Source organism: Microtus pennsylvanicus, chromosome 20 (genome assembly GCF_037038515.1).
Source record: "Microtus pennsylvanicus isolate mMicPen1 chromosome 20, mMicPen1.hap1, whole genome shotgun sequence".
Lineage (NCBI taxonomy): Eukaryota > Metazoa > Chordata > Mammalia > Rodentia > Cricetidae > Microtus > Microtus pennsylvanicus.
In genome coordinates this window covers 9,164,619-9,189,077 of record NC_134598.1, presented here as the reverse complement: position 1 = coordinate 9,189,077, position 24,459 = coordinate 9,164,619, and the positions used below count along the sequence as shown (strand labels likewise).

General features: G+C 50.4%; 2 protein-coding genes and 1 long non-coding RNA gene across 11 annotated transcripts; 2 read left to right on the top strand and 1 right to left on the bottom strand.

Moving 5' to 3' along the window:
* The first annotated feature begins 2,993 nt into the window (after nucleotides 1-2,993).
* Nucleotides 2,994-18,101, top strand: Pip4k2c (phosphatidylinositol-5-phosphate 4-kinase type 2 gamma). Of its 5 annotated transcripts, none has more exons than XR_012908603.1 (11): nucleotides 2,994-3,253; nucleotides 5,690-5,787; nucleotides 7,757-7,853; nucleotides 8,400-8,543; nucleotides 13,970-14,116; nucleotides 14,272-14,310; nucleotides 14,750-14,863; nucleotides 15,185-15,452; nucleotides 15,755-15,858; nucleotides 15,998-16,305; nucleotides 16,391-18,101. XR_012908603.1 is itself a non-coding variant. In XM_075954181.1 (11 exons), exons 1-10 carry the CDS (start codon nucleotides 3,080-3,082, stop codon nucleotides 16,076-16,078), a joined length of 1,266 nt encoding a protein of 421 aa, XP_075810296.1. In that variant the 5' UTR covers nucleotides 2,994-3,079; the 3' UTR covers nucleotides 16,079-16,097; nucleotides 16,391-18,101. The 5 variants fall into 5 exon arrangements, 4 of the variants coding, with proteins under 4 accessions (XP_075810296.1, XP_075810295.1, XP_075810297.1 ...); XM_075954181.1 differs by having other exon boundaries at nucleotides 15,998-16,097; XM_075954184.1 differs by adding an exon at nucleotides 3,441-3,579 and having other exon boundaries at nucleotides 3,019-3,253; nucleotides 15,998-18,101.
* Nucleotides 18,026-19,988, bottom strand: LOC142838640 (uncharacterized). Of its 2 annotated transcripts, none has more exons than XR_012908605.1 (3): nucleotides 19,801-19,988; nucleotides 18,914-18,991; nucleotides 18,026-18,776 (listed from the first exon to the last, which is right to left on the bottom strand). It is a non-coding gene; the product is annotated as an uncharacterized LOC142838640 (long non-coding RNA). The 2 variants fall into 2 exon arrangements; XR_012908604.1 differs by having other exon boundaries at nucleotides 18,642-18,773; nucleotides 19,801-19,932.
* Dtx3 (deltex E3 ubiquitin ligase 3) lies at nucleotides 19,109-24,267 on the top strand. 4 transcript variants are annotated; one of them, XM_075954185.1, is made up of 6 exons: nucleotides 19,109-19,570; nucleotides 20,800-20,861; nucleotides 21,025-21,095; nucleotides 21,453-22,182; nucleotides 23,042-23,259; nucleotides 23,589-24,267. In XM_075954185.1, the coding sequence occupies exons 3-6, from the start codon at nucleotides 21,067-21,069 to the stop codon at nucleotides 23,662-23,664; spliced, it is 1,053 nt and encodes a 350-aa protein (XP_075810300.1). In that variant the 5' UTR covers nucleotides 19,109-19,570; nucleotides 20,800-20,861; nucleotides 21,025-21,066; the 3' UTR covers nucleotides 23,665-24,267. The 4 variants fall into 4 exon arrangements, with proteins under 4 accessions (XP_075810300.1, XP_075810302.1, XP_075810303.1 ...); XM_075954187.1 differs by having other exon boundaries at nucleotides 21,434-22,182; XM_075954188.1 differs by lacking the exon at nucleotides 19,109-19,570 and adding an exon at nucleotides 19,682-19,828 and having other exon boundaries at nucleotides 21,434-22,182.
* The last annotated feature ends 192 nt before the right edge of the window (nucleotides 24,268-24,459 follow it).

Here is a 24,459-nt window from a genome sequence, read left to right as displayed (position 1 = left end):
ACACATACAGCTGAACTTACTTTCTTACAGCCGCCTCTCCAGAAGCAAGCCATTTTCCTCCCGTACTTCCCCTCTCTCTTTCCCTCCCCCGTCTCTCTGTCTCTGTCTCTCTGACTTTCTGTCTCCTGGGACAGGGTGTCATAAAACTCACGATTTTCATGCCTCTGCCTCCCAGACGCTGGGATTAATGGTTTTTGGCTTCTGTCCCTACTTCTTCACTTCCTGTTCATTCCTCAGTCCACACTAATCTGGTCTTTCCTTGCTTAAATCATTTCCCCCCCAAAGGCTAAAGTTTACCAAGTGAAACAGGTGTTTCTCTGCTCTGGTCCTACCTTACCTGGCTAAGTTCTTCACTCATTCCTGTTAAAACACCGGCTGGGTGGTGGTGGCGCACACCTCTAATCTCAGCACTTGGGAGGCAGAAGCAGGCAGGCAGATCTCTGTGAGTTTGAGGCCAGCCTGATCTACACAGTGAGTTCCGGGACAGCCAGGGCTACAAAGAGAAACCCTGTCTCGAAACCACCCCCCAAAAAGTTCTACTCCCCAGGTCTCTGCCCATGGCCTCCTCACCTCTGCCCAACCCTTATGATCTTCACTGACATGTTTTTAATTTCTTTTTTAGATTTGTCTTTGCGTGTGCACGTGTGTGCATGCGGGCACGTGTGTGTATGTGTGTGTGCATGAATGCAGGTGCCCACAGGGGCCAGAGGCATTAGCTCCTTCTGGGGCTGGAGTAACAGGTGATTGTGCAATACTTGACTTGGTGCCACCAAACACACTTGGGTCCTCTGGGAGAGCAGTCTGTGTTCTTGACCAATGGTCAGCTCTGCAGTCCCCCTAGCCACGGTTTTTTTTTTTTTTGCTTTGTTGTGTAGCTCAGACTGACCTTGAGGTTGAGATCCTCCTGCCTCTGCCTCCCAAGCGCTGCGATTACAAGTGTCTGTTACCATTCCTAGCCACACCAGCTTCTCCCTTTTCCTCTTGATTTCTTTCTTTCATGTGCATGGGCGTTAGCCTACTTGCATGTATGTGTACTACACGTGTGCCTAGTGCCTGAGGAAGGCGTAAGAAGGCCTCGGATCCTGTGGGGAACAGTAAAGTTCTGAGTAAACATGTGTTGTTGACACAGGCACAACCACGCCAGGATCTCCAGTGCCTCGGGCTCCTGGGAATGGTGAAACCTTGCCTGGGTGAGGCTCAGAAGCATGACAAAGCCTTGCTTTGGTCTAAGAACAAGTGTTTAGGACTTACTGACCATTGTGGGCAACAGTTAGCAGCTGCAGCTTCCTCCCGCAGCTGGGGACTCACTCCAAACACCCTCCTTTCCCTCAGATCTCACATTCTCCGGGAGTTTTCCAAATTAACCTTGAGCTATATTTATTTATTCCTGTGCCTCTTTATGGTGGAGCTGGGGACTGAACCCAGGTCTCGCACATGCTAGGCAAACACTGTATCACTGAGAGACACTTCTCGCACATGCTAGGCAAACACTGTATCACTGAGAGACACTTCCAGCCTCAAACTGTGCATCTGCAAATGCAGTTCCCTCCTTACTGCTTTAGTTTATAATCAGTACACATTTTTTTTGTTTTGCCTTTTTTGTTTGTTTGTTTTTGTTTTTTTTTGAGACAGCGGTTCTTGTAGTTTGGAGCCTGTCCTGGAACTAGCTCTTGTAGACCAGGCTGGCCTCCAACTCACAGAGATCTGCCTGCCTCTTCCTCCCGAGTGTTGGGATTAAAGGTGTGTGCCACCACCGCCTGGCAGTACACAAATTTTTACAGCATTCATCATCTGCTGGAATGTCTGAGTCATCCTAAAAAACACAAAGCAACGTAAACCACCAAGTGTCACCAGTGCCCACCTCCCATCTCTAACCTTATGTCTGCGTCTGCCCAACTTGTTCTGAAGTGACAGTCACTTTACTATTGACAACACAGCAAACTGCATCGCTTCTGGTGTGCTGCTCTCGGCTGAGAAGGCTTTTAATGCCCCCCGCTCTGTTTTTCTAAAACAAGGTTTCTCTGTGTAGCCCTGGCTGTCCTGAAACTCACACAGTAGACCAGGCTGGCCTTGAACTCAAAAAACTTCCTGCTTCTGGCTCCCAAGTGTTTGAATTAAGGGAGTGTGCCACCACTGCCCAGCTGGACTTAGTTTTCTATGGGCAGATCCTCTTGGAAGGTCCCTTCTCTGTGGTTAGCACTGCCCGGCACACAGTTTTAGCACAGTCCCTATATTGCAACCTTCTCCTGGCTAGTCAGTGTCTTTAAACTTTTAATTCCTCTAGCGTGGGAATTTTCCTCTGCTTCAGTCAGCGGAGAATCAGCCTGAAGAGTGATAGTGGGTTCAAGTTACATCCTCAACAAATACTTGTTGAATAGACGAATTAACGAACAAATTCAAAAGACATTGGGTCATGAGGAAAAACTTCAGATTTCCAGATGAAGAAATGAATCAGCAGTTAAGAGCACTGGATGCTCTTCCAGAGGACCAGGTTCAATTCCCAGTATCCATGTGGAACGCAACCACCCACAACTCCAGTTCTAGGGGATCCGACGCCCTCCTCTGGCCTCTGCGGGCACTGCACTTACATCGCCTGTCAAACACCTATATATAGAAAATAATTTAAAAAAATATATATTTAAGTTTGCCATGTCTGTTCTTTCGCAACCCCAACTTCATGGAGGATCAACCCACACCTCCATGATACCCACCCTTGGTATGAGGATGAGACAGGGGGATAGCAAGTTTGAAGCCAGCTTGGATTCAGCAAGGAGACCCGCCTTTGGCGTTCGTCTCAGGGCAGACGTTACTCAGTAAAAACTGGACAGAACTGGAAAGAAGCGCGGTCTGCACAGCGCCGAGGAGGGCCGACCCCGCATCCCTGCGAGCACTCGCGCCAGGTGACAGCCGCGCGGCCGAGGGGCGGAGCCAGCCTCTCTGGCCCCGCCCCGCCCCGTCCGCGCGCCCGGGGGGCGGGCCTCCGGTCACGTGACGGCTGCGCAGGTGAGCAGCGCTTCCGGGTCGGGCTTCGGAGTCGCGGCCGGCTCCCGCTTCCACTCGCTCGGGTGCGCGGGAGACTATGGCGTCCTCCTCCGTCCCTCCCGCCACCGCACCCGCGGCTGCTGGAGGCCCCGGCCCAGGATTCGGCTTTGCCTCCAAAACCAAGAAGAAGCATTTCGTGCAGCAGAAAGTGAAGGTGTTCCGGGCCGCCGACCCGCTGGTGGGCGTGTTCCTGTGGGGCGTCGCCCACTCGGTAAGAACCGGCCCGGGACCCCAGCTCCTGCCCCTCGACCTGGGTCACCTGGGTCCGGCGTCCTAAGCTCCTCGCGCTGCCACCTCTCCCCTGCCCCGGTTCCCAGCGCACCATCCCCCGGGGTCCCTCAGGCTGTCTTCTGGTTGTAGACCCTTGTCTCTCCCTCTGTCCTTTACTCCTCCCCTAGAGTTCCATCTTCTCCACCTGAAATCCAGCTCTGTTCCTTGGACTCCTTCCTGCCGGGTTCACCCTCAGGCTACAGGGACTGGCCAGAATCCGGCTCCAGCCAGAGGGACATTAAGGGGAGTGGCTCTAAAGGGTTGTTGGTGAGGTCCGGGTGTGAGAGTGCGTGAAGTGTGTCGGGTACTACTGCCTGGCGAAGGAAGTAGTTGGATTTCCTCTCCACCTTGCTTTCTAGCCCCCAGTGCTTGACTTTCGAGCCTTGGCTTTGTCTGGGGATAGCTCTGAGCTTTTTTGGATCTTCTAACCCTGCTTGCCCTTTGCAGAGAAACCGCCCAGCCCTGACCCTAAGGGGATGCACTCAACTCAGGACGTAACGCATATATACATTTGGTCTTAGCTGTATCCCACTGTTGGATGGAATGATGATATTTGGTGTAGATGAAGTAAATTGTCACCAAGGGAAAAGCTGAGGAGCGGTGATCCTAGGGTCCTATTTGTGAGCTTTGGAACCCCGAAAAGGACTCGGAAGGATGCAGCTTGGGGAGGAGGCCGATGAGTCCAGTATCTTCCTAGTGAAGCGTAGCTGGTGTTCTCCTTTCTCAGCTGGGGAGTAGGAGGCCGTGGTGGGCTTCAGCTCGACGACGACTATTTTGGTTATCATGAGTGGTAGTCATGATACGGATGTGGAGGTGTAAGGGGGTGCGCAAGACTGTCGCGTTCTTTTTTTTGTTTGTTTGTTTTTTTTGTTTTTTGTTTTTGTTTTTTCGAGACAGGGTTTCTCTGTGGTTTTTGGAGCCTGTCCTGGAACTAGCTCTGTAGACCAGGCTGGCCTCGAACTCACAGAGATCCACCTGCCTCTGCCTCCCGAGTGCTGGGATTAAAGGCGTGCGCCAATTTGTAACCAGAACATGACCCGTGGTCAGTTGGCTCCCTTTTGCCTCTGCTGCTCTCTCAGCAGTGATGTCTTGTGGGTAAGGCTAATGGGAGCAGGGCTGCTTCCCTCGAGGTCCCTTCCAGGTGACTTCCCATCCCTGTGGAACACACACAGGGGAGGGCTTTCCTTTGGTAAGTCGCCTCATGCTCTTGAGGTAAAATACTTTAACTTCAGCACCCCACTTCCCAGCCTGCACACACGTACCTCAAGTGTGTAGAGCGAACATATGCCTTCGCGATGATTCAGCCTGCTTAGCAGGTGGCGAGGAGGGGGCAGGAAGAGCGGTCGCTGACTTTAAGCTGGGAATCTCAAGTGGCTTTTTTTTGTTCCGTTTTTCCCTGGAGAAACATGTCCTGTCCTCCTTTCTCCCGGGGACCAGAGCGGTCGCACGCTCTCTGGCATGTGGGATTTAGGTTAGACCGTTAGCTTTGTTAAATAGTGATCACGGAAGGGCAGAGAAGACGTTCATCTATCTGTTTCATAAACAGTTCGTGTGCCAGACACTGTGCTAAGCATCTAAAAGTCGGGTCGTTAGGATGGGCCCTTGCCCTTGAAGAGCTCAAAGCTAGGAGGAGGGACTTACGTAAGCTGGGGATTAGAGTCCCATCACAGATGAACTATTAGAGGCAGGTGGGGGGGGCATAGTAACCCCAAGGAGAAAGAATGACTAGGTTTCTACCCTGAATTCACGGGCCGCAAGTCCTGGGGACTGAGGACAGATGCTGCCTTTGTCCTTCCTCTTGTTGGTTGACTTCCACTTAGGGGACAGACCCCTAACGAGTGTGTATACTGTGACAGTGTTCACCTCCTCAGAGATCAGCTAGCTCTTCCTTGACGTTCTGCCTAGGCCGGTGGGCACGTACTACCGAGATCTGGGTCAGAGCTATCTGGAATGTCCTTCTTCTAAGGAGTTAGTCAGGGTATAGGGACTTTATATAGTCAGGTATTCAGTCCTGCCATTGAGACCCCCCGAGTCCCACGAACTCTCTGCACTTAAACGCCTTTTCTTTCCCCTAACAAAGCATGTAACTGTCTTGGTTTTTTTTTTGGTTTGTTTCTTCCCTGAATTTTTTTCTAGAATTTCTCACAGCTTTAAAAATAGTCCTGATTGCTTGCAGGGCTTGCAGGATATAAAGTGGTTGTTGTGAGCATGAAGTTCCTTGGGGGTGGGGGTGTGAGGAGCCCGGTGAGGGTGGCTGGTGTCTGTACTCGGGCAGCCGACGTCTAGGCTGTTAGGAATGAGGTCTGAGCTGCTCGCTCTTGACTCTGGCCTAGGCCCAGCGTCTCACCGCCTCCCTCCTTGTGCTTTGGCTCCTCAGATCAATGAGCTCAGCCAGGTGCCTCCTCCGGTGATGTTATTGCCAGATGACTTTAAGGCTAGCTCCAAGATCAAGGTCAACAATCACCTCTTCCACAGGTCAGTGGTCTTCACCCTTCTCGGGGAAATTTAGAATGGCAGGGGGTCAATGGGATGGCTCAGCTGGTAAGGTGCCTGCTGCCAAGCCCTGGGAGAAGAATTCAATATCCTGGAGAGATGGCTCAGTGGTCAAGAGCACTGCTTGCTCTTCCAAAGGTCCTGAGTTCAATTCCCAGCAACTGCATGATGGCTCACAACCATCTGTAATGAGATCTGGTGCCCTCTTCTGGCCTGCAGGCATACATGCAGACTGAGAATACTGTATACATAATAAAGAAATAAATTAAAAAAAAAAGAGTTCAGCATCTGGAACCCACCTGGTGGGAGGAGAGAAGTGACGCACAGGCTGCCCGCTGACGTCATGAGCTTTGTGGCACACATGTACCCACACTCACACAAACTAGACAGGACCCAGGCCTGGTGGAGTACGCCTTTGATTTCAGCACTCAGGAAAAAGAGGCAGGCAGAGCTCTGTGACACAGTGAGACTCTTCCTCAAACACACACACACACACACACACACACACACACACACACACACACACACACACAGAGAGAACAGGCAATAGTTTTAAAATGTTAAGTGAGTTGAAGATTTTAGGTGTAGAAGTCAAATTTTTACAAGTTTACAGTTTTTGCAAGTTTTATAGTCTCACATCCATTCTAAAGTAAAAGTTCTGTTTTGTGAGGAACAAACAAATAAACAAAAACATCTAAAGGCCAACAGATAGCTAAGTAGTAAGGGCTGTAGCTAACCAAGCCCGACAACCTGAATTCAGTTCCTAGAACACACACACACATGTGCGTACACGTGAGCACATATAAATAAATAAATAGATCCATGTGGTACATTAATCCCAACACTCAGGAGGCAGAGGCAGGCAGATCTCTATGAGTTCCAGGCCAGCCTGGTCTACCTACCAAACTACAGGACAGCAAGGACTCCTAAGAGAACCTGCCTTAAAAATAACCTATAAATAAATAAATTAATTTAAAAATTTGAAATGTAAATATTTCCAGAGTTACCTACGTTCTTATATGTGCACCTTTTATCTTCTGGTCGTTCCGTCAGATAAACACATTCGGATTCAGTTGCCTTTATCGTTCCCTTCTGGTAGGGATTCTGTGAAAAATAATTGAGACCTCTAATCCCCCTTTAGTACAAGATGACCATTCGAAATATCAGTAGACACTGCCAATTTTAGGATATTCCTACCAAGTAGCATTAAGAAATGCTACTGTTTGAATGCACAATAAGCCCCTGTTCTTAAACTATTTATCAGCTGCACGACCTGTCTTAGGCAGGTCACTTGGGCACTCTGAGACAGTCTTCCTTTCTATAGATTGTTAACAGTGTGTCCTGTAAAGTGCTTATGGAGCCAGTGATGGTGAGAAGACGAGGCAGGAGCATTAGGATTCAAGGACAGCCTCTGTTGCATAACATTTCGGTTAACCCTGTCTCAAAAAAACTAAGACAATAAATAAAGTTGGGGCTGGGGAGACAGCTCAGCAGCAAAGAGCACCTGTGTAGCAGGCATTGAGACCCTGTTACTCACTTAAAACTGGGCGTAGCTGTGTGTTTCCATTTTCCCAGCATTGGAGAAGGCAGAGGGAAGCAGATCCTGGGAACTTGCTGGCCGCCCAGCCTATAAGAAATGCTGGGCTTTGGGTTCAATCTCAAAGCAATAAGATGGGGAGGGGCAATAGAGGAGGGCACTGGGCATCATCCTCTGGCCTCCATACCTGAGCACACAGGTATGTGCACCCACACACACACGCTTGAGCACACGCTCCACCCAAATAAAGACAATAGCTAACTAAGTAAATATGTAACAGGGTTTTGTGAGAATTAAATCAGGCAGTAGCGTGATGGTTGTAACGATTGTTTATAAAGTAATATTTTATAAACAGCCAAGTTTCAATGAGTGTAGAGTGATTCTTTTTTCTTACTTTGAACACCTGCATTTCAGAGAAAATCTGCCCAGTCATTTCAAGTTCAAGGAATATTGTCCCCAGGTCTTCAGGAACCTCCGCGACCGATTTGGCATTGATGATCAGGACTACTTGGTGAGAGCCTGTTGTGGGGTGAGGGTTGTCCCTAGCAACCAGAGAGTCTGTTGTGGGGTGAGGGTAGTTCCCAGCAACTAGAGAGTCTTTTGGACAGTTATGTTTAGAGAACCAAGAGTCTTGGTTAATACCATCGTGGGGGTGGGGGTCGTGGGCATCTTTCAAAATGTAATGAGACGGATCGAGCTGTCCTGGGGAGACAGGAGATATATATATACATTTAGAATTTTACATTCAGCTTCATTCAGTCATGTGTGGTAACACAGTTAAGAATGCCTGCTGAATCTCTTCTCCTGGATTTCCTGCATTTTAGTTATTTATTGTGGGTACAGGTGGCTTTAGTGAATGTGTGTTTGTGGGAATCGGAGAAAACCTTTCTGGAAGTGGTTGTGTTCTTCCACCTTGTGGGCGTCAGGCTTGGGAGCCATCACGGCAGGCGCCTCTGCAGAGTTTCATCCCACTCTGAGAAGCAGTTGTTTGACCATTATCCTCCTGTCTTCTAGAAAGCGGGAAGTGCACGTGCTTACAGCCATTCTTTGTCTCTAGGTGTCCCTTACTCGCAGCCCCCCGAGTGAAAGCGAAGGCAGTGATGGTCGATTTCTGATCTCCTATGACCGCACGCTAGTCATCAAAGAAGTGTCCAGCGAGGACATCGCGGACATGCACAGCAACCTGTCCAACTACCACCAGGTCAGCCTCCCCCCCCCTTCCTCCTCCTCCCTGCAAGCTGTGCATCTCCCCCAGAAGCACTGGATCTTCTTTGTGAAAACTTAAGAGTTGCAGAAATACTAATAGGGCCTCTTCCTGCCTGCTTGTGTTTGATTTAGTAGAAAACGTGATGTGCCCCTTCCCATTTGGCGCCCATCATCGGAAGCCACCGTTTCTTTGTTTATTTTTTGTACATGAGCTTGGAGGTCAGAGGACAACTTTGTAGAGTTGGCCATCCTCCCTTCCACCATGTGGGCTCCAGAGACCAAACCCACGCTATCATGTTTGTACCCACGGAGCCACCTCACTGGCCCCCAGGGATTGATTCTTTTTTCAGTTTATTATTATTTTATGCTTATGGGTGTTTTGCCTGCATGTATGTGTGTGTGTGTGCCTGGTGCCCTCAGAGGCCTGAAGAGAGTGTCAGATCTCCTGGAACTCATTTAGGTGCTCAGAATCAGCCCAGGTCCTCTGCAAGAGCAGCCAGTGCCCTTAACTGCTGAGCCATTGCTCTAGTCCCTGATACTTTTTTAATTAAACTTTTTATTTTTAACCTGTGGTGGCACACACCCTTAATCCCAGCACTTAGGAGGTAGAGGTAGGTGGATCTTTGAGTTCAAGGCCATCCTGGTCTATGGAGTGAGTTCCAGGACAGCCAGGGCTACAGAGAAACCCTGTCTGGATAAAAATATATGTGTGTTTTACATTTGATTATTTACTGGGGCTGCACACATGCCACAGTGTGCTTATGGAGGTCAGATAGCTCAGGGAGTTGGCTTTCTTCGTTTATTATCTGGGCTCCAGGGATTGAGTTCAAGCTGGCAGGCTTAGGCAAAAGCACTTGTAGCTGCAGAGCCGTGGTGCCAACCTCAGCGCCGGTTTGAGTGACTAGAAGTAGAGGTTAGCTACTGGACAAGGTGGCAGAGGGCACTCTAGGCAAGGGGGTATATTTGTTAAAGCACAGAACCGTGGAAGTGTTCAGCGCTAGGAAACTGCGGGAATCCTAGTGCGGCGGCCATGTGTGATGTTAGGAAAATTAAACTAGAGCCAAACTATGGAAGGCCCTGTAAGTCACAGAGAAATTCGGGCTTTAGCTGAAGGTAGTTTTCTGGGAACTGGGATGTCTAGTGTTTAGAAATGAAGGGCTGGGTGTGCAGCTCACACCTAGAATATGTGAGGCCTACGTTCTGTCCTCAGTACCGTAGACAGAAGAAGAGAGAGAGAGAGAAGACGTCTAGAATGTCCCTCTGACAACATATAAGGGGAGACTGGGAGGCACTGAGAGTGGAGGTGTTGATTTTAGTGTGAGAAGAGAGTGAGGAGCGTCTGCAGGAGAATGCAGGGGCATGGGAGACACCTGAGGACGCTGTGGACTCAAGGCAAAGGAGCCTCCGTGCTCAGCACCACCTGTTGTCAACAATGGGAAACAGAGAAAGGAGCAGGCTTCTGGGGAAGATAGTGTGGGTTTGGATGTGGCTTATGCAGTTCATCCTGATTTCAGATGTCCATGAGATGACTAGGCTGTGAGTTGAGAATAGACTAGAGGTGTCATTTTAGGGGTTCTACGTAAGTAAGTGCTCATTAAAACCATTCATCACCACTTAATATCATTGTGGTTTTGAAGGGAAGAATACACACACAAATAAATAAAAATAAAATCTTTCTTAAAAATACAAATTTTCTCCAGGTGAGGTGGCACACACCTTTGATCCCAGCACTCAGGAAGCAGAGGCAGGCGGATCTCTGAGAGTTCGAAGCCAGCCTGGTGTACAGAGTGAGTTCCAGCCAGAGCTTTTACACAGAGAAATCCTGTCTCAAAAAAAAAAAAACAAAAATACGGGCTGGAGAGATGGCTCAGTGGTTAAGAGCACTGCCTGCTCTTCCAAAGGTCCTGAGTTCAATTCCCATCAACCACATGGTGGCTCACAACCATATGTAATGAGATATGGTACCCTCTTATGGCCTGCAGGCATACATGCAGACAAAATTCTGAGACTACTGTACACAAAACAAACAAACAACAAATAAATAAATAGAAACCAAAAATACATAAATATAAAATAAAATACAAATTTTAAGGGACAAGTAAAGTGCCCATGAAGGAGACTAAGTGGGGGTGGGCACTGTGGATTTAAAGTGTGGGTGGGCAGTGTTGGTTATTAATGCCCCGAGTACAACCAGAAAGGATTTAAGGACAGGAGGCCTCCAGAGGAGAGAGGGTAAAGGAGAGGCTGAGGATCGGGTCCACAGCTGGAATAATCCCCGCCGGAGCAGACAGCTAAAGAGTTGAGGGTTGAATTGGATTTCAGCAATTTAGGGTATTTCCATGAGTAAGGGCTTATTTATTGCTTCTGATTTTTTTAAATAAAAAATTTTTGTGACACAGGCGGTGGTGGCGCACGCCTTTAACCCCAGCACTCGGGAGGCAGAGACACGTGGATCTCTGTGAGTTCGAGACCAGCCTGGTCTACAAGAGCTAGTTCCAGGACAGGCTCCAAAGCTACAGAGAAACCCTGTCTTGAAAAACCAAAACCAAACAAACAAATTTTGTGTACGGGTGTTTTGCCTGCTTATATGTCTATATACCACATGCGTGCCTGCTGCCCTTGGAGGCCAGAAGAATAGATCATATCAGATCCCCTGGAACTGGAGTTCTGACCGTGCGGGTTCTGGGAATCGAACCTGGGTCCTCCGGAAGAACAGCCAGTGCTCCTCATTGCTGAGCCACCCCTGCAGCTCTCTGTTGGTTGCTTTTCCAAGGTTATCTTTTAAGGCAGAGAGAGGTTTTGTTTAGTTTGGGACAGGGTCCCGTGTTCCCCAGGGTGGCTCTGAACCGTGTAGCTGAGGATGACACTGATCCTCTGGATTCCACCTCCATTGCTGGAACTGTAGGATGTGAGCACCACACCAGCCCTCTGCTGGCTGAGCTCTAGCTCCAGCCCAAGAAGTGTGCTTTAACTAGGGGACAAACACAGAACCAGGTACTGTACCACTCAGCTATACTTCTGGCCCTGAAGTACAGCTTCTCTTCTATTGAGATGGGTTTTCAGGATGGCCTTAAATTTATACCCCTCTCTCCTCAACCCCCCACATTCTGGAATTGCAGGCATGTAGCACCAAACCCAGATGACGAATTTAAACTGTGGGCTTTAAATGTAGTTTATCTGGTGTAGCATTTGCCTGGTGTGCACAAAAACCAGCACCATATAAACCAGGCAGAGTGGCGCATGCCTGTCATCCTGGCATTCAGGAGGTGGAGGCGGGAGGTTCAGAATTTCAAGGTTATCCTTGACTATATAGTAAGTTTGAGACCAGCCTGGGCTACCTGAGATCCTGTGTCAGAAAGAAAATCAAAGAATTCAAATTGCAAACCTGGTTCCTATAATACCAGCCTTAGAGGATGGAGAGGCTGCTTGTTAGTTTCCCAACTTCCCTGACTCAAAATAATCACACAGAAACTATATTATTTAAATCACTGCTTGTCAGTCACTTAAGCATATTGCTAACTAGCTCTTATAAATTAATCCACTTCTATTAATCTGTATATCACCATGTGGCTGTGGTACAGGTAAAGTTCTGTCCAGAGCTACATGGCTTCTCTCTGACTCTGCCTACTCTCTGTGTATCTCTTCCAGCCTGGCTATATTCTGTTAAGCCATTGGCCGAAAGCAGCTTCTTTATTAACCAATAAAAGCAACACATACACAAAAGGACTTCCCACACCAGAGAGGGGAGGACCAAGTGCTTATTTCAGTTTAGTAATTTAACAATTACTAATAATTTATTGTTGTATCTTATGTGTATGGGTGTTTTGCTTCCATGTGTATTTGTGTACCAAATATATACCTGATGCCTAAAGAGGCCATAAAAGACCTTTTGATCCCCTGGAACCTTATAGGGGTCTTACAGGTGGTTGTGAACCACCATGTGGGTGCTGGGAATTGAACCCTGGTCCTCTTGAAGATCCATCTCTTCACCTCAAGTGTTTAAGGTCAGCTTACTTGAGGCCAGCCTGGTGACATCTGACTTGACTTAGGAAACAAAACAAAAATGTTCTGGAGAGATGGCTCACTGGGGAAGAGCACTTCCTGTTCCCCCAGCGCATCTGAACTCTGGTTATGGCAAGTGGCTCACAGCTGTCTGTAACTCTAGTTCCAAGGGGTTTCTTGGCCTCCTGGGGCATTCATGCAGACACAGAAATAGAAAAGTAAAGCATGTGATGGCGCGTGCCTTAAATCTCAGCATCTTTTATTTTTCTTTTTGGTTTTTCAAGACAAGGTTTCTCTGTAGCTTTGGAGCCTTTCCTGGAACTAGTTCTTGTAGGCCAGGCTGGCCTCGAACTCAAAGAGATCCGCCTGCCTCTGCTCCTGAGTGTGCCACCACCGCCCAGCTAATCTCAGCATCTTTGAGTTCAAAACAGATCTGTGAGTTTGAGGCCAGCTTGATCTACACAGCGAGTTCCAAAACAGCCAGAGTATTGAAACCATATTTCAAAAAACCAAAAAAAAAAAAGAAGTGTTTATTTTTTAAAAAAAAAATCAGAATTAATTGCAAGTCTCCTTGTAGACATGTTATAGGAACCTAGCCCACCAAGAAGCATTGGTTTAAATAAAATCATTTCATCTATAATCTAAGTTTAATTCTGGTTCTGTGACACTTACACAGTGTCTAAAATAAGAATAACAGCCGGGTGATGGTGGCGCACGCCTTTAATCCCAGCACTCGGGAGGCAGAGGCAGGCGGATCTCTGTGAGTTCGAGACCAGCCTGGTCTACAGAGCTAGTTCCAGGACAGGCTCCAAAGCCACTGAGAAACCCTGTCTCAAAAAACTAAAAAAAAAAAAAATAAAAAAAATAAAAAAATAAATAAAATAAGAATAACAATACCTGGGGGGCTGGAGAGACAGCTCAGCAGTCAGGAGCACTTAGCTGTTCTCCTAGAGGACAGTGGTTCAATTCCCAGCACCCACATGGCAGCTTACAACTGTCTGTAACTCCAGCTCCAGGAGATCTGACACCTTCACACCAAGGCACATAAAATAAATTTAAATGAGTTATTAAAAAAGAATCTCCCAAAAGTGGTAAATCTTGAGAAAAAAAAAGAGTAACAATGTCTACCTTCCTCTTGAAAAACGATAAATGTAACCAGGCAAAGCGGCTCATTCCTATAATCATAATGCTCAGAAGCTGGAGACAGACCCACCCCAGCCTGAGACTCATGTCCAACAGCAGAGGTGAAATGTGCTTTAAAACTACGAGAGAATTGTAAATAGAAGAAATCAGGCAGGGCTTCAGAGGCTGGGTGACCAGGACCATTTTTAGGGAGTTGCCGTGCTTAGATTCCTGTCCCTGAGCTGTTTGTGTGTCCTAGCATCTGTCCTTATTCCTTCCTCTCGTTTTCTTCCCTAGTACATAGTGAAGTGTCATGGCAACACGCTTCTGCCCCAGTTCCTGGGCATGTACCGAGTCAGTGTAGAAAATGAGGACAGCTACATGCTTGTCATGCGAAATATGTTTAGTCATCGTCTTCCTGTGCACAGGAAGTATGACCTCAAGGTAAGAACAGGATAACCTGGGCTAAAGGAAAGGCTACTCTTGGCCTGAGGATGCGGGAAGAGTTGGGAGGGCACTGGTGACTGCTGCTAAAGGAGTGACGTAGGTTTGACTGCTCACCTTAGGGACTTCTAAGTCTGTGGTCTCTCTCTCCTCAGGGCTCGCTAGTGTCCAGGGAAGCCAGCGATAAGGAAAAGGTAATATTCTGTGTAGGTGACACTGGATAGGGGTGGGTCAGATAAAGAGGCAGTTGTCCTGATGAATACAGGTCGCCAGCTGTTTGTTCTTACCTTACCTTAAACTGCTGGAAGGAAAAGAGATACTGAACTACTGATCTGGGGAGCAGCAGGGGTGGCTCACAGCTAACATTGCCTATTCTGTGTTGAAGGTTCGGGGATGGGGGTACCAGGTGTGAAGGGCAAAATCTCCCTCTCTCACTCTGAGCTCTTGTGCTCAAGTAGCTGTCTTTACTGAAGAAGGAGGAAGAAAAGTCAGTCTGGAGGGTATTGACTGCAGTCCACGAGCAGATAGTGGTGGGCGTGATGGCGGAGTCCAGGCTAAGCCTCTGAGCGAGAGAGGCCTGGGTGGGGCAGGGTTCTCTGAGACCTTGGGTAAGAGGTATATTCTCTCTTCTAGGTTAAAGAACTGCCTACTCTTAAGGATATGGACTTCCTCAACAAGAACCAGAAAGTGTATATTGGTGAAGAAGAGAAGAAAGTATTTCTGGAGAAGCTGAAGCGCGATGTGGAGGTAAGGATTGGGGTGCTTCCAAGTGCCTTACTTAGTAGAAGAAGAAGAAATGCCTATTGTTTTTGTCTTCCATTCATAGTACAAGGTTTTTCTTGACTTTATTTTTGGGTTCTCTGAATGGAAGGTTGCGGATGAAATAGGAAAAATCCCTAGTGGTGGGGCAGTGAGTGGGATGGGGCACGAATTCGTGGTGGTGTTCCCTGACCTCACTTTGTACGCTCCTTTCCCAGGGGGGCCCAAAGATCCAAGGAAGGACACATGTGGGTGGTAGCTGGAGCTGGGTGGGAAATCTGGGGTTTCTGATCGGTTCGTGGGTCTCAGTTTCTAGTGCAGCTGAAGATCATGGACTACAGCCTTCTGCTGGGCATCCACGACATCATCCGGGGCTCTGAGCCAGAGGAGGAGGGGCCCGCACGGGAGGACGAGTCAGAGTGGGATGGAGACTGTAACCTGGCTGGACCTCCTGCTCTGGTGGGCTCCTATGGCACCTCCCCTGAGGGCATTGGAGGCTACATCCATTCCCACCGGCCCCTGGGCCCAGGAGAGTTTGAGTCCTTCATCGATGTCTATGCCATCCGGAGTGCTGAGGGTGAGAGAGACCCTGGAAATGTTAAGGGGATGGTGGGAGTCCTTGGGGGACAGAGACCAGGGTGGTGGATGGAGAAGCTAATTAGCTTTTCACAACAAAACTGGCTCCAGGGGGAAAGGAATTGGACTGTCTGTGCCCTGTCCTCATTGCTTTCTCTCTCCCTGGGGCCCCCAGAAGGAGGTGTATTTCATAGGTCTCATTGACCCCTGTCTTCATTGCTTCTCTCTCCCCGGGGCCCCCCAGAAGGAGGTGTATTTCATGGGTCTCATTGACCCCTGTCTTCATTGCTTCTCTCTCCCCAGGGGCCCCCCAGAAGGAGGTGTATTTCATGGGTCTCATTGACATTCTAACACAGTATGATGCCAAGAAGAAAGCGGCTCATGCAGCCAAAACTGTCAAGCATGGGGTGAGAGTTCCCTTAAGCCTTTCCTTTCTTGGCCTGACTCTGGAAAGAGAGCCTCTGGTGTCAGAGCAGCAGCTGAAGGAGGATGGAAGTGGGGAAGGTGGCGGGCACCTCACATATTGTTTCTTATTTCTTCTCACAGGCGGGGGCAGAGATCTCGACTGTCCATCCTGAGCAGTATGCTAAGCGATTCCTGGATTTTATTGCCAACATCTTTGCCTAAGAGCCTGCCTGACTCCGTGGTATTTGCTGCTTTATGTTGAAGGTGGCGGGTTCTGAGAGTCTTGGGGGAGCTGAATTTGGCTACTACTCCTTCTCTTCTTTGCTAAATTCAGGCTGCAGGCTCCTTCCATCCAAATCATTCCATCTTGGCGGATAGGCTTTTCCTGCCCGAGAAATACACTCTCCTTTCTCCCTTATCTGCTTTCCTGCCCGCTCTCCCTGCTCCCAGTAAGTCCTCTTGCTTCATTAGAGTGTTGTTGTGACTCTCCTAAGTGCCTTGATCTTTGAAAAGTATCTTGTTTCTATGAAATAGGAGGAGCTGGGGGTAGGGGTTGTTTGCCATCCTCGGGACCTGACTGGACAGTGGACGTGACTCAAGCAACTACGTGGACGCACTTTGCTGGGTGGAAGAAACTGAATGTCAGGATTTTGCTGATACCTTTATAGGGCTCTTTGTGGCATGCTTCCTTCCTGTAGGCCCCGGAATGGAGGGCTTTCAGGAAACTTCAGATGTGGGTGCAGGCATTCACACATGGACAACCTGGCCTGGAGGTGAGGTGGGCAGTGGTCAGCAGGCTGGCACCTCACAGAGGCAGGACCTAAGTGGACTTTTGTGACTATACAGAGAATGGAGCCGGTTCCCTGTCATCACCGACTGCTGCTCATTTTCTTCCTCCACCCCACCCCACTGTGACCTGTACCCATGTACGTGGCCAGCAGTGCCCAAAACTAGGGGCAGGTGTGGGGCCTCTGCTGCTGCACCTCCAGGAACCTTGCACCTTCTCTGGGGGTGGAGCCTTCGGAGGGGGGGGGCATCGGAGGCTGGGCGGACAGGTCCGAGTGCAAGGTTCATTCCCTATTGAAGTTTTCCTTCTTCCTGTCCAGTTACTCCCAAGGTCCCTTTCTAGCTCCATGTAGGAATTTCCATAATTTCAAGAGGTTAGACATCTTGAGTATGGGAGCATCCCCAGTCCCTGGACATAGGGACCTAGCACACTTTGTCCCCTCTTCTCAAACACTCTCTCTAGTTGGATTTGTTATTCTGTTCCCTTCTGCCCCATCTTTCACTGCTAATGTGTCTCCCAGGGGACAGATGGCCTCTTTGTCATCTTCACTTCCCACCCCCAGAGAGGAGTCAGAGCCATAACTCAATCACCCAGTCCCTTCCAAAGATAGCTGAGTTAGTGCGTGATATCCTCAGAATGGAGAGGAGCTCTGGCATGGCAGCTCATGCCCGTACAACCCAGCACTCAGGAGGCTGTGGCAGAGTTAGTGAGAGTTCAAGGCTAGCGTGGGCAGCCTGGGCTACAGAGTGAGACATGGTCTCAGGAAAACTAAAAAAATATATATATATATGGGTTTGAGCACTGGAGATTATAACTCAGTTGGTAGAGTGCTTGCCTAGCATGTACAAAGCTCTGGGTTCCATCCCCAGCCTTGTAAACCAGGTGTGGTGGTGCACACCTATAATCTTAGCCCTGGGAGGTGAAGGCAAGGGGGATCAGGTATTCAAGGTCATCCCCAGCAGCATAGCTTGGCTGAGGCCAGCCAAGGATACAGGAGACTGTCTTGGGGAAAAAGATGATGAGATAGATTGTCTTTGTCTCTGCCCAGAGCCTTCGGAACCAAGACAGACCTCCACACTCTATGGGTGGGGGTAGGGGTGGACAGTGCTGTGTAGCTGGCCTGACCAGTCAGTCTCATAAGCCATGAAGGTCCTCAGGGAGAAGCTCCCCTTTCTCCTTTACACCAAAGTAGGCAGCAAAAGGAATGCCCAGTCGGGTGGGAGGGACCTACCTGCTGGACCTCTTCCAGCCCACAGTCACCCTTTCCCCTGTCGATGCAATAAAGCCCTGTGACACCAGCAGCCGTTCTTTAGAACTGGATTCTCTAACCTTGAGGTTGTGTATTATGGGCAGTGTGGTCATCTTCAATTATTGCTTGTTTTCCATCATTTTTATTTTATTAATAAAATATCTGTATTTACTCCCAATATCACAATAAAATAAATTATTCAATCCTAATCATTCACAGAAAATTTTTTTCCCTTTGAAAACGCTGAGGAATGGCCATGGGTTGGTGGCACACACCCAATCCCAGCACTCAGGAGGCAGAAGGCAGGTGGATCTCTGTGATTTCGAGGCCAACCTGGTCTACAAGAGGACAGGCCCCAAAGCTACAGAGAAACCTTGTCTTGAAAAACAAAAACAAACCCAAAAAATAAAGTATTGGTCTTCAAGGTGTTATTGGGCTCCCGGGTTTGTGGGAGGTTTCTAAGTGGCTGTGGATTTAGAGGTGTGGAGGAGTGGAGACACGGGAGTGGGACACATTACTCAACTTCGTGGTGATTGAGAAGTAGTGGTGTCTAGGATGGAGATGATGCGGCTCTCTTCCCCAGGGCTCTGATTACTCCATCTCCTAACTTCGTACCAGCTATTTGGGAAGCAATTCTCTGCTCACCCAGGCTTCCTGGGAAAGCTGTGTACTTAGAGGGCAGGGAGAGTACAGCAGGGTCCTGGGAAAGTGAAGGAGTGACCAGTCCTCTAGTTCATGGGGGAGGGGATGGAAAGGGGTGGATGACGTGGTTGTTGCTGGTCTGGGAGATTCAGTACGTCTTGGCTGAGGTCTTTTGGCTGGTGGAAAAACCTGGCTTGATGTGGCCCCAGGGAAGCGAGTTGCAGGAGGCGGAGACTGTTCTGCTGGGAAGTGGAGCAGAGCAGAGGTTTTTTTCTTTGGGAATTTTTAACTCTATTTGAGCCACGTACTTGACACCAACACCACCCCAAGCCATTTTTTTTTTAATTAAGAAACTGTTCACTTCGCATTTTGTACCAACCTGTGTCTCTATTTGTGGAAAACTAGTCACCAGTCCCCATCTGGCAACAGGCTGTGGGGGGTCACCGGAGGTAACGCTCTAGAAGGAGGCAGAGTTGAGGGAGGGATGGAAATAGTTTAGTCACAGGGTTTATTGTGTAGTACCAATGTTTTCTTTTTACTAAAACTCTTCCCATCCAACATCTTTCCTCTAAAGCTCTTACAGATCGCCCTCCCCTCCAAATCCATACACCCGCCGGCACCGCTCACGCACCCATCCACTACCAGTTCCCAGAGGTGCCACGCAGCTGACTGGGAAAGGAAAGGGGAGAGGGCTCCTCCGGGAGGGGGGACGCCAAAAGAGTGGCGTTTCTCAGGGATTTAACCTCCTACCCTCGGTTACATGACGCCACCCCTCCCTCCGAAGACTGGATCTGCTCCTCCATTTTTGTTCTGGGGCAGAGAGGCAGGGGCTCCCTGGCAGGAGGGGTCAAAGGAAACGGTAACTATCACCCGCCGAGGGGAGAGGGTGCTGTCCTCCCTCCTCTCGCTCAGCCTGCACCCCGGCATCCCCTTCCACCCTCTCGGGGTCTTCCCCCGCCCCTTGTTGCTAAGGCCCGGACCGTCATCCCAGCAACAGCCTCAGTCATGTGACCCGCAATGGCGGCGCTGACGGGAGGTAGGTGAGCCCGGCGCCCCCACACCCACCGCGTGCCCCCCAAGCCCGGCCCGCAGCCGCACAAGCCCCCCGCTTCCCTCCGCCCCCTCCTCCGCCTTCGACCCCCCGGGCGCGCGCGGCGCCGGGAGCTGGCGGCGCCGGGGCTGGGCCCATCGTCCTGCCGGCACCTCCAGCCCCGGCCTCCATTCGGGGGTTCGGAGGGCCGCAGTCGGGTGGACACACGCCCTCACCCAGCGCGGGGACTCGGGGCTTCCTCGAGTAGGAATGCGGGAGTCGGTTTCGGGTTGGATGGGTCTGGGGGTAGGCCTGGGGGGAGAAGGGCGGGGGTGCCTCGGTGGACACCCCCAGGGGACCCTTGCCCTTCCTCGCCGTCCCTGCTGGTGGCCGCTGTCTGGCAGGAGAGACGGGTCTCGTGTCCGGCCTGGTTTGCCCCAGAGGAATGCTAGACCAGACTGAACTGTGGCCCCGCCTCCCTGTGCTGTGCCAGCAGGGCTTTTGGAGCTAGGACACCTAGATCCTGGGTCCTCTCTGCTGGGGTGGGGGCATTTCACCGTGCACAACCATGCGGGCTGGGATTCGGGGGTTTCCTCTTAAGGGCCTTAGGATGGAGGCACAAACGGACAGCGGCTTCTTCTTTGGATGAGTCAAGGAATTGAGGTCACGTTAATGGCCCCCTCTTCCTAATTGAGCTGCACTTTGTGTTGTGGGAACAGCCCCGGAGCTGAATGTGACAGGACTCGGGGAAGCGTGGGGTCCCTCTAGCTGAGCTCCTGCTTGAGACCCGCCCCTCCTAAATGCAGACCCAAGAGCTGACAACAGCACTGGGTTTAAAGGTGACAGTGAGAACTTGTTATTGCAGGGACCGCTATCACTTTGCTGGCACCGCTAACAGACTTCGGCTCTCAAGGAAAGGTCCCCGTCAACAACAGGGACTTGAATTATTTGAGAATGCAGAGTAAAGAAATGAGCCGAGGAGCGTAGGAAATATTTCTGTCAATGTAATCTGAGGGAGGAGGCAACTACGACCTTCACCCCGAGGGCTATTATCTGCACCTAGACTATGTCTCTCTCTGCTCTGGGGGAAAAAGGAGTTAACCTGCTGAAGTCCCCTGAGTGATTCTGAGTGGCTCGGCATGGCCTTCTGCAGGGAGGCGAGGACACAGAAGTGTTTTGTTTCTGGGTTGACTGAGGAAATACTATCATTAAGTCTTTACCTTCCTGGTCCCCAGCTCTGGTCAGCTGAAAGTGGAAGTGGAGAAACTTCTGCCACCATCTTCCATGGTCCTTTCAGGTACCTGCACCCCAAGAGAACCTCAGTTTGTGTTCCTCCCATGTTCCAAGGAATCCCATGCCTTGGAGCCCTACTCCAGGTTCTTGCCTGTTTCAAGGGCTCCTGAGTGGGGGCCTGTGGGGGTCAGAGACATGGTTTCTTCCTTTTCTTTCTCATCCTCTAGGCCACACAATCTCCAAGTAGCAGGGAAAAGGAGTGTGCCTGCATGCCAATTCTAAGCTCTTCCGGATCAAAGTGAGCAGAAAGGGAGGGTGGGAAGTCTCCCTCCCTGTTTGAAGAGCTGAGGGGGAATGGGAAGGGACAGGTTTTTGCGGGCAGGGGAGAAGTGAAAGGAGCAAGCAAGGTTGGTGCTTGGCTTAGATAATGCTGACAACGGAAAGGCTTGTCCCCCAGCAGGTGCTGGGACTATGGGAGAGTAGGGGAGGTAGAAAACCAGTTTGCAGGAGGTGTTGGGGGTTGCCTTTGAGGAAAGCAGGAGGTAATGTGGGGTTTGGGAGGAGCCTGAAGTAGGAGGCACTTATATGTGTCATGTGGGGACTCCCCACTCTGAGTCCCTTTCACCCTGGGGGCAGTGTCGTTCGTCCTGTCCAGAATGGCAGCCTGTGGAGGCACCTGCAAGAACAAAGTGACTGTCTCCAAGCCTGTGTGGGACTTCCTGAGCAAGGAGACCCCAGCCCGGCTGGCCCGGCTTCGGGAGGAGCACCGAGTGTCCATCCTCATAGATGGCGAGACTTCTGACATCTACGTGCTCCAGCTTTCCCCACAGGGTCCTCCCCCAGCCCCTCCCAATGGGCTCTACCTGGCCCGGAAGGCTCTCAAGGGGCTACTGAAAGAGGCTGAGAAAGAGCTCAAGAAAGCTCAGAGGCAGGGGGAGCTCATGGGCTGCCTGGCTTTGGGGGGTGGTGGGGAGCACCCTGAGCTGCACCGCCCAGGTCCACCTCCTCTTCGAGCAGCCCCACTCCTGCCCCCAGGAGCAAGAGGGCTCCCCCCTCCTCCTCCTCCCCTGCCCCCTCCACTTCCTCCTCGTCTTCGGGAGGAGGCTGAAGAACAGGAAAGCACCTGCCCCATCTGCCTGGGGGAGATCCAGAATGCCAAGACATTGGAGAAGTGCCGGCACTCTTTCTGTGAGGGCTGCATCACGCGGGCCCTGCAGGTGAAAAAAGCCTGCCCCATGTGTGGCCGATTCTATGGGCAGCTGGTGGGCAACCAGCCCCAGAATGGGCGGATGCTGGTCTCCAAGGATGCCACCCTCCTGCTACCCAGCTATGAGAAGTACGGCACCATTGTCATCCAGTATGTCTTCCCGCCCGGTGTCCAGGGGGTAAGAAGAAATAGGTGATGTGGGAAGTAGGTTGTTAGACATGGCGAACTCTTGCTATCCCCCAGCATGCCTTAGGAATTGGTGCTCTGGAGCTGGGGAGGGGGTGTCTCCTTGAGGGCCAGCTTTTTTATCATCATGACCCAAAGGCATATGTAAAACTTAAGTATGAGGGCTAGAGTGTAACTCAGTGGTAGCGCACATGTCTAGCATATGGGGAGCCCTGAGTTCAATCCCTGCCCCTAACAAAACCAAATCAAACAAGGAAATAAAACAAAACCCTGAAAACCAGGTATGACAGAAAGGCTTGAACACTTGTAACCTGACTTGTGAGGATATGACCCATAGTCTTGACCGAGGGAACGTCTCTGGAGTTGGTGACCCAGGTACAGGCGGGCACAATAGGAAGGGGACCTGGCCATCCTAACAGCTGGGGTGCTACTGTGTTCTGAATTATGAGACAATAAAAGCTTGGTGACAGTTGAAGGTAAATGTCTTCCTGCTGGACAGAGTCGTGTACAGCTGGTTCACAGAGGGACGGAGACTCTGAAAGGAAGAAACAGAAGTGGAGACATGAGACAGTGGCAGAAGCATTAGTATTTTAGGTAGAGGAGGAGGGAATGGCAAAAGATAAATTTTTTTGTCACATTTTTGCTGCGTTATCTGGAAAGTAATTTCTGTCACTTCTGAGAGTCCATTTGCTCCTGAATTGAGACCTGAGGGATTAATAGTAAGAATCATGTCCAGAAACAGGCTTCCTGGCCAGGCCCCAAAGCCATCCTTGCCTGGTACCCATGCCTTTAAGACCCCCCCCCCCCCCCCGCCAGCTGCTTTTCACCCACTCTGCCTCCCTTCTTCTCAGGCTGAACACCCGAACCCAGGAGTTCGGTATCCTGGTACCACACGGGTGGCCTACCTCCCGGACTGCCCCGAGGGCAACAAGGTGCTGACCCTGTTCCGAAAGGCGTTTGACCAGCGTCTCACCTTCACTATCGGGACATCCATGACTACAGGGAGACCCAATGTCATCACTTGGAACGACATCCACCACAAGACCAGCTGCACAGGGGGACCCCAGCTGTGCGACTCCTCCTCATTTCCCTCCCCCTGCCTCCTCCCCTTCTTTCCATTTCTACTTTGGGGAGTTCTCTATCCTCTCTTCTGGGAGTCTCCTAACTGGAGAAGACTACCCACCACTTCCTCATTCTGTTTTCATCCTGGTTCTCATGTGTTCAGTTTACCAAACAAAACAAAACACAAAACCCCCGCAGACTCTAGCTTACCTTGGTTCTGGAGAAGTGGGGACGGGTCTGTCTGAATTTGGCCTCTACTGAGTCTCTCGAAATGAGGGTGGGTAGTAATGAGCTAGTCCAAACAGCTAACTCTGACCCTCGTTTCTCTTTGCCCAGGTTTGGGTATCCAGACCCCACCTACCTGACCAGGGTGCAAGAGGAACTGAGAGCCAAGGGTATCACAGATGACTGAAGGACATCCCCCTTGCCAAGGCCCCTGCCGTCCTCTTCACTAGGATCCAATGGAAGCCTCTCTTCTCCTCTCTCTCTGCCCCCACACACCCACGAGGGGATTTGTCTGACTGGGGTGGGAGTTCAGTGGGGAAAGGGACAGCCCCTTCCCCTGCCCCCCATTGGCCGAGTGCTTCTGTGCCCTTTGAGCCACTCCCCTCTGGCAGAGGCTGGTTTCCAAGGCTCCCCTCCCTGCACTCCGTGTACATACATACTCTATGCCCCTGCTCCTCCAGTGTCCTAGGCTTCTCCTGGTATGTACTGTGCTCCAGTGACTAAGCTGAGAAAGGACCTGGGTAGGGAGGATGGAGGTCTCTTGAGCTCCAGCCCCTCAGTACTGTACTGTTTCATTGGACTGATATTAGCTGCCTCCCCCAGCCAGCTGTGTGTTAAGATAACAGTAGTCCTACCTTAACGGATCCTTTCTCTCCTGTGTCTGTCTCTGTCAGTCTGCCTTTCCCTCGCTCTTCCCTGCCCCTATAAGGAGCCTCCTCACCCTGTTCTGGAATTGCTGCCAGACTGTAGCTTTTAATTTAATAAAAATAAAGTAAAATATGCAACTCTATGCCACACCCGTTCTCTGCTCCTTGGACAGGATAGGGGTGGGGAGCAGGACCTACTGAGGAAGAGATGGGGGAATGGGGAATCCTTGCGAGCCCACACAGTCCCTTTACCTCCGGGGACCCTGGAGAACAGGATGGAGCTAGTGCTGGGCGCTGCAATAACCCTGCAAAGCCCTAGGCCGCACTTCGATGGA